General features: G+C 46.0%; 1 protein-coding gene across 1 annotated transcript; it reads right to left on the bottom strand.

Annotated features, from left to right (window-relative positions):
- Positions 1-2,376: 2,376 nt before the first annotated feature.
- mrpl34 (mitochondrial ribosomal protein L34) lies at positions 2,377-5,031 on the bottom strand. The gene is made up of 2 exons (XM_067968738.1): positions 4,921-5,031; positions 2,377-2,784 (listed from the first exon to the last, which is right to left on the bottom strand). Exons 1-2 carry the CDS (start codon positions 4,953-4,955, stop codon positions 2,475-2,477), a joined length of 345 nt encoding a protein of 114 aa, XP_067824839.1. The 5' UTR covers positions 4,956-5,031; the 3' UTR covers positions 2,377-2,474.
- Between the last annotated feature and the right edge of the window lie 8,187 nt (positions 5,032-13,218).

Genomic DNA, 13,218 nt, shown 5'->3' with positions numbered 1-13,218 from the left:
TTCTGATGCCAAACCACTGTCTCCAGGTCTATCTCGCTGTCTGACAGCGAATCGCTAAACAGCTGGCCTTCATCCAATTCCCATTTATGTTTCAGGACGACAACTCCTCCGCTGTCCCTGAGGTCGGACTAACTCTGCCAGAATTGCAATCTTAAGACGCTGATGGCTGGTCTTTCAATGTGGAGACTGCATCGACTGTGGCAACTCTTAATGCAGTACACTGATATAAAAGGTTTCTACTCGCAAAGTGTTGAGATATAAAAATCAAATGCTTTGCCAGCATTAAGGAGGTGGACTCGTTGTGTTCAATTTGTGCCAGTTAATGGGCCTGTTTGCTTATAAAAATTAAAATGTTTTTCAAGATATGCAAGAAGACTGTGCCCCCCCCCACCACTTAAATCTGTGTCCTCTGGTTGCTGACCCTTCTGCCAGTGGAAAGTTTCTCCCTATCTCCTCTATCAAAACCTTTCAGAATTTTGAACACCTCTATTTAATCTCCCTTTAACCCAAGAACAATCCCAACTTCTCCAGTCTCTCCACATAACCGAAATCCCTCATCCCTGGTATAATTCTGGTAAATCTCTTCTGCACCCTCTCCAAGACCCTTACATTCTTCCTAAAGTGTGGTGCCCAGAATTGAACACAATGTTCCAGCTGAGGCCTAACCAGTGTTTTATAAAGGGTTTAGCATAACTCCTTGCTTTTGTACTCTATGCCTCTATTACTAAAGCCCAGGATCCCATTTGCTTTTTTATCAACTTGCCCTGCCACCTTCAAAGATGTGTGTCTGTGAGCCCCCAGGTCTCTCTGTTCCTGCATCCTCCATTAAAATTGTACCATTTAGTTTACATTGCCTCTCCACATTCTTCCTTCCAAAATGCATCACCTCTCTGCGTTAATTCAAATGCATGTTAGATAGATTTTTTTCAGAATATAACATTTTGGGATCCCGTCTATGAGTAATTTGAGACATGACATGTGGTAAGTGTAGCATGTGTGGGAGGAATAGGTGACTTTGGACCCATGGTTCCCAAAGCTTTCCCCCACTGGGGGTTTTCCTCACCTTGTGTCTGGGTCGGTTGTAGACTCATTGATTGCCATGATTAATCAACGACTCAGTTATCATTGTACCAATCCGACTACCAGGGTGGTAGAAAGCGAACCAGATGGACCTTGCTCTTTTTCGTCTAGCGATTCCTAAATTCCCAACTGCAGTTACTGCTGTTATGGAGGCAAACACGACCGCCATTTTATGCACAGCAAGACCAAACAAACAGCAACCATATGAATGGCCAGTTAATCTGTATTTTAGGTGATATTTACCCCCACACTAAAATTGCCCTTTAATTCAAGAAATGTTTTGGTCTTTATTCACCCAAGGTTTCTCCCCATCTGCTGCTTAACGCACTAACTCTGACTTGGGGTCTGGTTCCTTGGGCGTAGGCAGCGTTTCTAAATGACCATTCTTTGTGCGTGTGCCTAGACAATGAGTGGCGACGGGCTACTCGACTGTGGGGGAATCACAGCCGAGCGCAAACCTCGAACTACCTGACATTCACACATGCGTCGTTTCCAGTAAGAGTCACAGGAAAGATATCAAGAGCAGGAACCCTAGCTGATTTTTTTTTTCCCCTTCCTTCGGCCCAGGTGCGCTGAGACAAATTGTAGTGGCCCAAATCTTGCTGGAAAAAATTTAAATGTTATTAATGCGCAAATTGGCCAGGACATTCAGGGGAAGAAAAGACATGCCATAAGTTGTAAATCTCCAGAACTGGCTGGTCGAACAAATAGCATCTTGCCTTTAGCCTTCCGTTATTTTTAAGAACTTTGCACATTAAACTTGCCGCAATAAGTTAGAGCATAAGTACCCTTTTAAATGCGTGACATTTGTTAATGCCATGCCAATCAACCTCTCCAGTTCAGAAAGGGAACAATTTAAACTGCTGCATCTCATTCCTGCAGGTAGTAAATTCTTCCTAGAGATTTAAAAAATTTTAAATTTCAATTTTTTTCTTACTTTTCCTTTCTGTCTTTTTTCCCCTCTCTCTTAATCCAACTTTCTTTCCTTCTCTTTCTGTGCCTGATTTGACTCTAATTCACCCTTCTTCTCCGTCATTGCTCTGTTTCTTTCTCAATGCTTAAATTTCACTATTTAGTGAGATAGACTGTTGGTCCCATTTGTCCCATGGCCCTCGCCGTTATCAGCTCGCACTTCCAGCAACTCACAGGACAAAAAATTTTCGAGCTGAAGTGTGCAGGAAAAAAGAAATCTAACCAACGGTGCACGCCATGAGATTCCTCACTCCAGCAAAGTCCGGGCCACTGTGACCCCTATTCCCGACCGATACGACCCAAACAAAAACAACAGGCGCCCAATTAAGCCCAAAGAGTTTAATACAATATATACAAAGATGTTCAGAGTGTGGCAGTCACACAGCTTGTCTGTTCCCAGTCGGCTCACGTCCACGTGACTCTCAGTGAGTCAGCGACGTCCGGCCCTTCAGCATCCTCCGCAGAATCACCTCGATGCCGCCCCGGGTGCTGATGCGCTTCTGCCAGCCGTGGGTCCGTATCCGCTTGATGGTCTTGGGCTGGTACTCGGTGCCACGCTTCTTCGTCCGGACCTGCTGCTGGTTCCAAGGGAAGAGCCGGGCGGCCAGGCCAGCAGTCTCCACCCGCCCCGGGGACAGGAGGCCGGAGGGCCGCCACAGGACGGAGCTGCAGATCTCGCGCAGGCTGGAGTTCGACGACGCGACAGGGGCCAAGTACTGCGCAGGGTGCCATCTGCAGGAAGCAACAAAGGTGGCAGAGGATGGACTAGCAAGCTTGGTTTTAACTCTGGGACAGAGCAGGAACAGGAAACGGCTATTCAATCCTTTTTTAAAAAAAAGTCTAAGTACGTACTCGTACCATTTTTAACTCTCCCGCACTGGAGTTATATACTGACCATTAAAATGCCAGCGGTGTATCATTGTGTATACCAGCCTCACTGTTCCACAGTGGTAGCACACCAGTGTCACCCTTCATTTCGATATGGGGGGTTTTGATAGAATAAATAAGGAGAAACTGTTTCCACTGGCAGGAGGGTCGGTAACCAGAGGACACAGTTTTAAGATAATTGGCAAAAGAACCAGAGTGGAGTTGAGGAGAATTTTTTTAATGGTAATTTCACTCCCCAGCACTCTTCCCTCTTCTGCCTACCTTTCCCCCTTTAGATAGTGGCATTCTCACTGTCTCAAAGCTTTTTATCCAAAAACGGATCCACAGTCGTTAATCCGTGGTCAGTATAAAAACTGGCTTGATTGATTGCCTGCCAAGTTCAACTCCAACTCCAAAAACAATGGAACAAAAGAGTCTCCTCTCTCTTCTGCAGCTCTGAACTTAATTTGGATAGTCTCAATCTAGTTTTTTTGGGTGTTAGCCCATATAGCAACCTCACTCAGAGAAACGAAGAGGGCACTCAGCAGGTACAATCTGCTCTATTGTGGACTCCAGCCAACCCATTTAAGTTCTGGAGTTTTCTGCAAAGTTTCTACCTGCCCATGCCCCTGAAAGTAAATCAAGCTTTATACCAGAATGTCTCTCTAACCTTACATTTATTAATACATTTGATGCCAACTTTTACCATTATAAATTCCTTCTGCTACATTTATAATGGTAAATCGCCAATACCAACCAGATAATGCTGCAATCACACCCTCTCCTGACTTGAGTCGCTGCAGCACTGCCACTGGAGGGAGGGTGTAATTATAGAGTGACAAGTTTATATCGGCAGCTCTCATAAATTTGCATGTTCACATTTATAATGGAAATGTATAAAAATAAGGACAGAATGTATGACTTTAAGATGGGGTCTGAATTAAATCTCTACGTCCTCTATAGCCACTTCTTCGGAAGACCACACTTGGTCTGAACTCCCCGTACGCAATGTCATGGGAGATCGACTAGTCTTACATTACACATCCTTGACCATTTTCATTGGTCCCAGCAGCTCTGGAACCATCATACCCATGAAACGTTTGGGCTTCTCTTCTAACTCTTCCCTTAATTTCATTCATGACCAGCTGTTTATCAAGGTCCTTTATCGAGCGCAGCATTAAAAGGGGAAAAAAGGTCCATGGGCATACTTCTTGTTCAAAGTAATTACCCTATTGTTTACATTTTAAAAAATGCTTACTATTTAATACATGTTTTTACATCCATCATGAGACCACCTGTAGGGACAGCTTCCCTTCCAGAGACTCCTGTGCGATATTAATGGAAATGTAGCCTACTGAATTCCAAGCAGCTTCGCCATCCAATTTATTTGTGGGATGGAGAGGGGAGGGGGCCAAAACTGAGGTATCCCACCCCGAGAGACATGCTGCCCAATGCGTAGTTTTCCACTTCAACTGCTTCTCCCTCCCAACAACGAAAAGATAAGATTCCAATTTCCTCCTTTCCTGAAACGGGGCCAGCTGCCCTCGAGTATCTCTCCCCCTCTGACCCTCCCCCTGACCGTTCTTCGCTGCGTCAGTTCAGGCAGGTTATTCAACCACGGGTGGCTTCGCGGCCATGCACATGCAGGCACTATCCAACAGGGGGCGGTAAGAGCAGCCCGCCTGCTCACTGCAGCGCCCCCTCCTGGAAAGTGCGGGGATGTGGGGCCAGAACGGGATAGGGCCCAATTGCGATGCCTCCCACAGTTGAAGAGCCGACTCACACCTGCTGCTCGGTCTCACACATGACGAAAGGCCCCAACGGTCGGGAATAGAGGAGGGCGGCCGGGGCTTGTGGAACTGAACCCCGTCAACAGACATATCCCCCCCCCCCCCGGGAGCGGGGAGACGAGTAGGTCCCAATCTCCCGGCCCCGCTGTATTGAAGCCCGGGTTACTCTGCTAGGCCGCGGCCACCGATCCTCCTCCTCCTCTCCCCGTACCTGCAGCGCCGGACAACCGCCGTCAGGAAACTCATCGCCTCACTCGACTCTCCTCAGGCTTCGACGGACCCATACAGGCCCACACTCCCACCCACCAACATCCCGCCGCTTCATTGGGCTACTCGTGCCAGCGCCTCATCCAATGAGAACGCGTGTTGCAATATGACCCAAGACGCATGCGTGCAAAGCGCTAAGCTTCCTGGGAGTTGTAGTTGACTCTCCCTCCAAAGGGAGTAATGTAGTTTCTCCTGAATTCCTTATTGGATTTATTAGAACAAACTCAGGAGAGGAGGGAGGAAAAATGCTTCAAAAACAAAAACAAACCCCATGAACTTTGCTTTCATGAATGATGAAGCCATCTGAATCTTATGAGATTAGTGCTTTTTCACACACAAATACTTACATTGAACATTTGAAGAATTTTAATTTTCAATAAATAAAAGACCGCATGATGGGATAGTGAATTTACATGTGTTATTATTATGGTTTTATCACTTACAGTTACTATAACTATAATATGCGGTAACTTTCAACTTCGACAGGGACAGAAAACTGGCTACCTTGCTCAATTTTTCTTTATCAATTCAGTATTGACAATTTTCCACCCCAGAAAGTTACTCCCATACATTTTGAGGTTATTTCGATAATCCCTTACCAATTTTTTCTTCCTCCTCTCCTAAAGACACTGACTTACAAACTATAAGAGTAGAAGAGGTGATGATAAAATTGTACAAGGCAATGGTCAGGCCACAGTTAGGGTACTGTGTGCAGTTTTAGGCACCCATTATAGAAAGAACATTATAGAAAGAACATTAAAGCCACAGAGAGGGAATGGTGTAGATTCACCAGGACAATGCCAGGGATGGGAGTCTATAGATATGGTGACAGGCTCGAGATACTGGGACTATTTTTGCTGCAGCAGAGAAGGCTAAGAGGAGATTTAATTGAGATTTAAAAAAATTATGAAGGGTGAATGAGGAGAGATTATTTCCTCTGGTTGGGGAGTCAGTGACAATGGGTCAACAATTTAAAATTGTCACTGTGAGAGTGAGGAGAGAGGTTTAGAAGGGATTACTCTACCCAAAGGGTTATTAGAATATGGAATGCTTTGCTACGGAGAAAGGTGGAAGCAGAGACTATTATATCTTTTGAGGGAAAAGTGGATCAATACATTTTTTGTGTGTTTACAGGCCCCTCTTTTATAAGAAGGGAGGGGGGGAGGGTAGGGTGTGTTTTATTTAAAACAAATCAAAAACCAAATGTCAAATAATAATTTTATTGTAAGGATCCAGGATGCCACTCCAGCCCCTGCGGTGCCCACCGGTCGTGGAAAGCCTCAAGCATAGGACACCGCGTGCTCCCTCTCCAGGGCCACCCGGGCACGGAGAATGCCACGGAAGAGAGGCAGACAGGCCGAGCGACCACCCCCATGGGCCGCGTTTAACCTGGACCTGTGGATAGCCACCTTGGACAGGCCCAGGAGCAGGCCCCTGAGGACATCCCCCAACTTGCCAGCCCCCCTCCTCACCGGGTGGCCAAAGATCAGGAGCATGGGACTGAAGTGAAGCCAGAATTTGAGGAGCAGCCCCCATAAATAGTGGAACAGGGCTGCAGCCTCCCACACCCTGTGAATAAATGAAACACAGGCTCATCCAGGCCGCAGAAATTGCAGGCGGCCTGGGAGTCCGTGAAATGGCTTAAACGCCTGTTGGTCGTGACTGCTCCATGCAACACTCTCCACCCCAGATCCCCAATGGTTCACGGGAGAGGGCGTAGAGGGCCTTCCACTGGGGACCCCCGCCTCCGCCGGACGGCAAGATGGTACGCCAGGGCGTGTCCGGGCAAGAGACGAGGGCGAGGAAGTGGAGAGTGTGCAGGAGCAGCCCGTACAGGAAAATGGGCCAGATGGCCTCCTTCTGTGCTACAAACTTCTATGGTTCATGCTGAGAAATAATTACATAGAATTTACAGCACAGAAACAGGCCATTCGGCCCAACATGAAGGTGTTTATAGTTCACACAAGCCTCCTCCCACTCTATTTACTTTATCTCACCCTATCAACATATCTTTCCAATACTTTCTCCCTCATGTACGTATCTAGCTTCCCCTTAAATGCATCGTTGCTATTCACCTTAACCGCTCCATGTGGCAGCAAGCTCCACAGTCCTCAGGTGTCATCAGCCTGCCAGGAGGGGGAGGAAATGAAAGAGGATCAGAATACCAGGTACACTGAGACCACTCAGATCAGACAACCCAGCACAGACTGGTGCTTGAACCTAGGAACGTCCCTGGTCTGTAGCTCAGTTTCTGCACTGGGAGGTTCGTTTACCATCTGAGGCATCAGCGGGAGAAGCTCCAGTCATGTTTGTTTTATTTTAATGTGAATTTCTGATTGAAATCTTAAATCTGAAGAAAGTTGAATGTCCATTCTCATTAATTCCAGCACTTGCACAATTACATTCCAGACTTAAGAATTGCATTAATGCTAGGGGACATAAATCAGTGCTGGAAAGGTTTCACAACAGGACTGTCCCTCTGTTAGAGAGTTATAAGGATTGGCAAGTAGGGTTTCGTTTTACTCTCCTAAATTAACTTTTTATTTGCCAAAAGCTATTAGTCAAACAGAAAGCACACTGCAATAATATATTATGTTGTTATGATCTGGAATGCACTGCCTGAAAGGACGGTGGAAGCAGAGTCAATAGTAACTTTCAAAAGGCAATTGGATAAACACTTGAAGGGAATTTTGCAGGGCCATGAGGAAAGAGGGGGGAGTGGGACTAATTGGATCGCTCTTTCAAAGAGCCAGCACAGGCACGATGGGCCGAATGACCTTCTCCTGTGCCGGATGATTCTATGATCATTGCTATAGAGGGGTGGGAGATGAGCTGATGCAACAGGCTGCAAGGAAAGAGAGATATTAAAGCAATTTAAGGATTGAGGAGGGCTGGAGAATCACGCAGGTGTTCTTAGCGAACTGCTGAGCTTCTTTGTTTTTCAGCTCAGTAAAGCTGAAACTAACTGACCCCCGGGGACTGGAATTTTCCACTGGATGAATATCCCACCCATGCTGAGAGGAGGGAGACGAATAAGTAGATACACAAATAGCCTAAATCTAAGATACACAAAAAGATAATTAACTAGTTAGATAAACTCATAGAAAGATAGACTTATAGATAGAAAGATAGATTCACAGATGGAGATATATATATATATAGATTTATTGATGGACAGAATTATGGATAGATAGAAAGAAAGATGGATATATTCATAGGTAGAAAGAAAAAGAGAAAACATTCTTGCTAAAAAATCTGAAATATATACAGAAAATCCTGGTTCTTCACTGTAGGTCAGTCAGTACCTGAAACGAGGAAAGCCAGCTTAATGTTGCATCAACAAGTAGCAGTCTGATTAAAGATGTCCCCAAAATGCTAACCCTACTCTTTTAGATGCTGCCTGACTTGTAATGTATTTCCATTATTTTCTGCTTTTATTTTGGCGAATGGAAATGCTCCCAAAACATTGCTGGATACACAGGTGAAGACAACACATGAACATAAAAGAGATCGGCACACTCAGAGAGATGAACATAATGTGTACGGAAGGACCTAGGACACTTGGAATGTAGACAGGGATGAATACGATGTCATGACATTACAGCAGTAACTATATAGTTTTTAAAGTGCTTAATTGGTGGTAAAGCACTTTGGGATGTCCTGAGGTCATGAAAGGCGCTGCATAAATCATAGAATGACACAGCACAGGAGGAGGTCATTTGGCCCATCGTGCCTGTGCTGGCTCTTTCAAAGAGCTATCCAATTAGACCCACTCCCCTGCCCTTTCCCCACAACCCCTGCAATTTTTTGTGCTTCAAGTATTTATCCAATTCCCTTTTGAAAGTTATTATTGAATCTGCTTCCACCGCCCTTTCAGGCAGCGCATTCCAGATCAGAACAACTCGCTGATTAAAAAAATTTCTCCTCATGTCGCCTCTGGTTCTTTTGCCAATTACCTTAAATCTGTGTCCTCTGGTTACCGACCCTCCTGCAAATGGATGCAAGTTCTTTCTATCTTTCTTTCTTTATTTTCTACAGCTCACCTAGAAGCGATATTTATCCAGTGTGTAACTAAGCCATACTGAGCAGGGAGGTCCCAGGTTCAATCCCAGGTCATTTTTTATATTCATTCATTCATTCATGGGATGTGGGCGTCGCTGGCGAGGCCAGCATTTATTGCCCATCCCTAATTGCCCTTGAGCAGATGGTGGTGAGCCGCCATCTTGAACCGCTGCAGTCCGTGTGGTGAAGGTTCTCCCACAGTGCTGTTAGGAAGGGAGTTCCAGGATTTTGACCCAGCGATGATGAAGGAACGGCCGATATATTTCCAAGTCGGGATCGTGAGTGACTTGGAGAGCAATGTGCAGGTGGTGTTGTTCCCATGTGCCTGCTGCCCTTGTCCTTCTAGGTGGTAGAGGTCACAGGTTTGGGAGGTGCTGTCAAAGAAGCCTTGGCGAGTTGCTGCAGTGCATCCTGTGGATGGTACACACTGCAGCCACAGTGCGCCGGTGGTGAAGGGAGTGAATGTTTAGGATAGTGGATGGGGTGCCAATCAAGCGGGCTGCTTTGTCCTGGATGGTGTCAAGCTTCTTGAGTGTTGTTGGAGCTGCACTCATCCAGGCAAGTGGAGAGTATTCCATCACACTCCTGACTTGTGTCTTGTAGATGGTGGAAAGGCTTTGGGGAGTCAGTAGGTGAGTCACTCACCGCAGAATACCCAGCCTCTGACCTGCTCTTGTGGCCACAGTATTTATATGGCTGGTCCAATGGTGACCCCCAGGATGTTGATGGTGGGGGATTCGGCGATGGTAATGCCGCTAAATATCAAGGGGAAGTGGTTAGACTCTCTCTTGTTGGAGATGGTCATTGCCTGGCACTTGTTTGGCATGAATGTTACTTGCCACTTATCAGCCCAAGCCTGGATGTTGTCCAGGTCTTGCTGCATGCGGGCTCGGACTGCTTCATTATTTGAGGGGTTGCGAATGGAACTGAATACTGTGCAATCATCAACAAACATCCCCACTTCTAACCTTACGATGGAGGGAAGGTCATTGATGACGCAGCTGAAGATGGTTGGGCCTAGGACACTGCCCTGAGGAACTCCTGCAGCAATGTCCTGGGGCTGAGATGATTGGCCTCCAACAAGCACTACCATCTTCCTTTGTGCTAGGTATGACTCCAGCCACTAGAGAGTTTTCCCCCTGATTCCCATTGACTTAAATTTTACTAGGGCTCCTTGGTGCCACACTCGGTCAAATGCTGCCTTGATGTCAAGGACAGTCACTCTCACCTCACCTCTGGAATTCAGCTCTTTTGTCCATGTTTGGACCAAGGCTGTAATGAGGTCTGGAGCCGAGTGGTCCTGGCGGAACCCAAACTGAGCATCGGTGAGCAGGTTATTGGTGAGTAAGTGCCGCTTGATAGCACTGTCAACAACACCTTCCATCACTTTGCTGATGATTGAGAGTAGACTGATGGGGCGGTAATCGGCCGGATTGGATTTGTCCTGCTTTTTGTGGACAGGACATACCTGGGCAATTCTCCACTTTGTCGGGTAGATGCCAGTGTTGAAGCTGTACTGGAACAGCTTGGCTGGAGGCGCTGTGCTGAGTTGGTCCATCTCAGCCGGCCAGTGGGATGGATGGGACAATTAGCTTCAGCAACCCCTTAGACAGGGAGGGGCTGGTCAACCAGGACTCCCCTTCCTGATTGCAAACCAGTGACCCGTGTTGGAATGTGCAGACAAGGTTCTGGAAGATGACCAGCACGGATGGAACCAGAGCCCAGCAATCAGTGCCTTCCAGATCTGAGGGGAGGTCGGATAGCAGAGTTTTATGTCAACTCAGCTCCCAGAGCAGGTAAATGGAACCAAGTCTCTGCCATTGACGCATTTTCATCAGCCACCAAGCCAAAACTCGCCTTGTAGAGGCGGGGCTGATTGGCTCTATTAATTTGATGGACAACCTTGTCTCTCAGGGTTTGGGTGAATTTATTGGCGAGCCGAGATGCCAATCAGCAAGGGGGCGGTGCCAAGGGGCTGATTATGTTTTTTTTCTCTCTGTGGTGATCAAGGACAAACAGAGACATCCTGCAAATAACCTGAAGATCAGCTAGTGACGGTAGCAGGAGACAGAGAGATACAGTTTCCCCAGCAATTTATACCTGTAGCAAACATTGCAATCCGGAGTGACACGATGTAAATCAGAGGGAGAAAAATAGCGAGTCAAATGCTGCAGCTACTTTGTAATTTTTTTTTTGCTTGCGTTGCAATATTTCAATGAATTCATTTATTTAGTGAAAATACGTGCAGTTGTAATTTTTGCAGAGCATCCGGAGTTTGCTTTTAATGAATGAGGTAAGGGGAATTTCCTATTTTATATTTTAGCGCAGTTTTATTTATTCAACGTATTTCTCATATATGCAATCGGTTCAACGCCTTGCTCCTTCTGGAGCCTCTAAATCCACAAGCATTTATTTATAGATTTTACTGCATTTCTTTTTGCAATTCACCCGATAACTCAACATTTGATTGCATTTTTAATTTGAATATTTAAAAATGAAATGCATTTTGGAATTCGAGACCTGAATATATAGTTTTCACCTAAAGGCAATTCATGATCTATTTGCATCTTCATGCATCGTGTGATATTGTTGCAATTTTCATTAATATAATAAACACGGTTTTGTGCATGTATTGTAGTTTTATTTTTTTAAATCTGGGTTTTATAAAACAAAGTCTGTCTCACTGGCGATAGGAATAAAACGCCATCGAGTAAATCTCCCGGGATTAGGAAGCTACCTGCAGTATAAAAAAATAGGAATAATTGCCATTGAACCGAACAAGGTTTATATTTGAAGAAGGGCCGTTTGAATCGGCAGATTAAACATAACACTAGGACCATGATTTGATTTTTCCAGGTGTAACCCAACTGGGGGAAATGTACAATACGAGTCCCATCGCTGAAATCGACAGGGCGAAAGGTAATCCCACATCGTTCACATGCAGCCATGTTCAAGAAATTATACAGAATCTGTACACTCACTGGACCAAATCTGTGCTAGTCCTTAATGCAGTTCGAAAATAAAGTATAGAGGGAGCTTTACTCAGCATCTAACCCGTGCTGTACCTGCCCTGGGAGTGTTTGATGGGACAGTGTAGAGGGAGCTTTACTCTGTATCTAACCCGTGCTGTACCTGCCCTGGGAGTGTTTGATGGGACAGTGTAGAGGGAGCTTTACTCTGTATCTAACCCGTGCTGTACCTGCCCCGGGAGTGTTTGATGGGACAGTGTAGAGGGAGCTTTACTCAGCATCTAACCCGTGCTGTACCTGCCCTGGGAGTGTTTGATGGGACAGTGTAGAGGGAGCTTTACTCTGTATCTAACCCGTGCTGTACCTGCCCTGGGAGTGTTTGATGGGACAGTGTAGAGGGAGCTTTACTCTGTATCTAACCCGTGCTGTACCTGCCCCGGGAGTGTTTGATGGGACAGTGTAGAGGGAGCTTTACCCTGTATGTAACCCATGCTGTACTTGCCCTGGGAGTGTTTAAGGGGATAGTGTGGAGAGAGATTTACCCTGTATCTAACCCATGCTGTACCTGCCCTGGGAGTGTTTGATGAGACAGTGTAGAGGGAGCTTTACTCTGTACCTAACCTGTGCTGTACCTGCCCTGGGAATGTTCAATGGGTCAGTGTAGAGGGAGCTTTACTCTGTATCTAACCTATGCTGTACCTGCTTTGGGAGTGTTTGATGGCATAGTGTAGAGAGAGCTTTACTCTGTATCTAACCCGTGCTGTACCTGCCTTGGGAGTGTTTGATGGGACAGTGTAGAGGGAACTTTACTCTGTATCTAACCCATGCTGTACCTGCCCTGGGAGTGTTTGATGAGGCAGGGTGTCCTTTTGGTTGGCAGTTTGAAGACGGTGAATAGTATTGGTGTAACATTTCTTTGATTGACTAAATAGTTTGCCAATTTCTACGTCACCATTTGTTTCCCTGTGGGAGAGAGAGAAATCTATTTTTTTATTGTCGGTACATTTTTGTTGTCATTGAGAAACCGAGATGAGGAGCCAATGCCTATAGTGCAGGATATGACCAAGGATTGGAAAGAGTAGGAGAGAAGTTGAGAAGAATTAAATTGTACTGATCAGACAATGCCAAGGTTGGGTTTTCAAAGCCTGTAGATTGTAAGAGGAGGGGGAAGACTGAGGGAGGGTCAGGCGTTCTATTGTTTTGGGGTCGTG

Source organism: Heptranchias perlo, chromosome 29 (genome assembly GCF_035084215.1).
Source record: "Heptranchias perlo isolate sHepPer1 chromosome 29, sHepPer1.hap1, whole genome shotgun sequence".
Lineage (NCBI taxonomy): Eukaryota > Metazoa > Chordata > Chondrichthyes > Hexanchiformes > Hexanchidae > Heptranchias > Heptranchias perlo.
The sequence above is the reverse complement of the archived record's forward strand: the minus strand, read 5'-3'. Positions and strand labels throughout refer to the sequence as shown.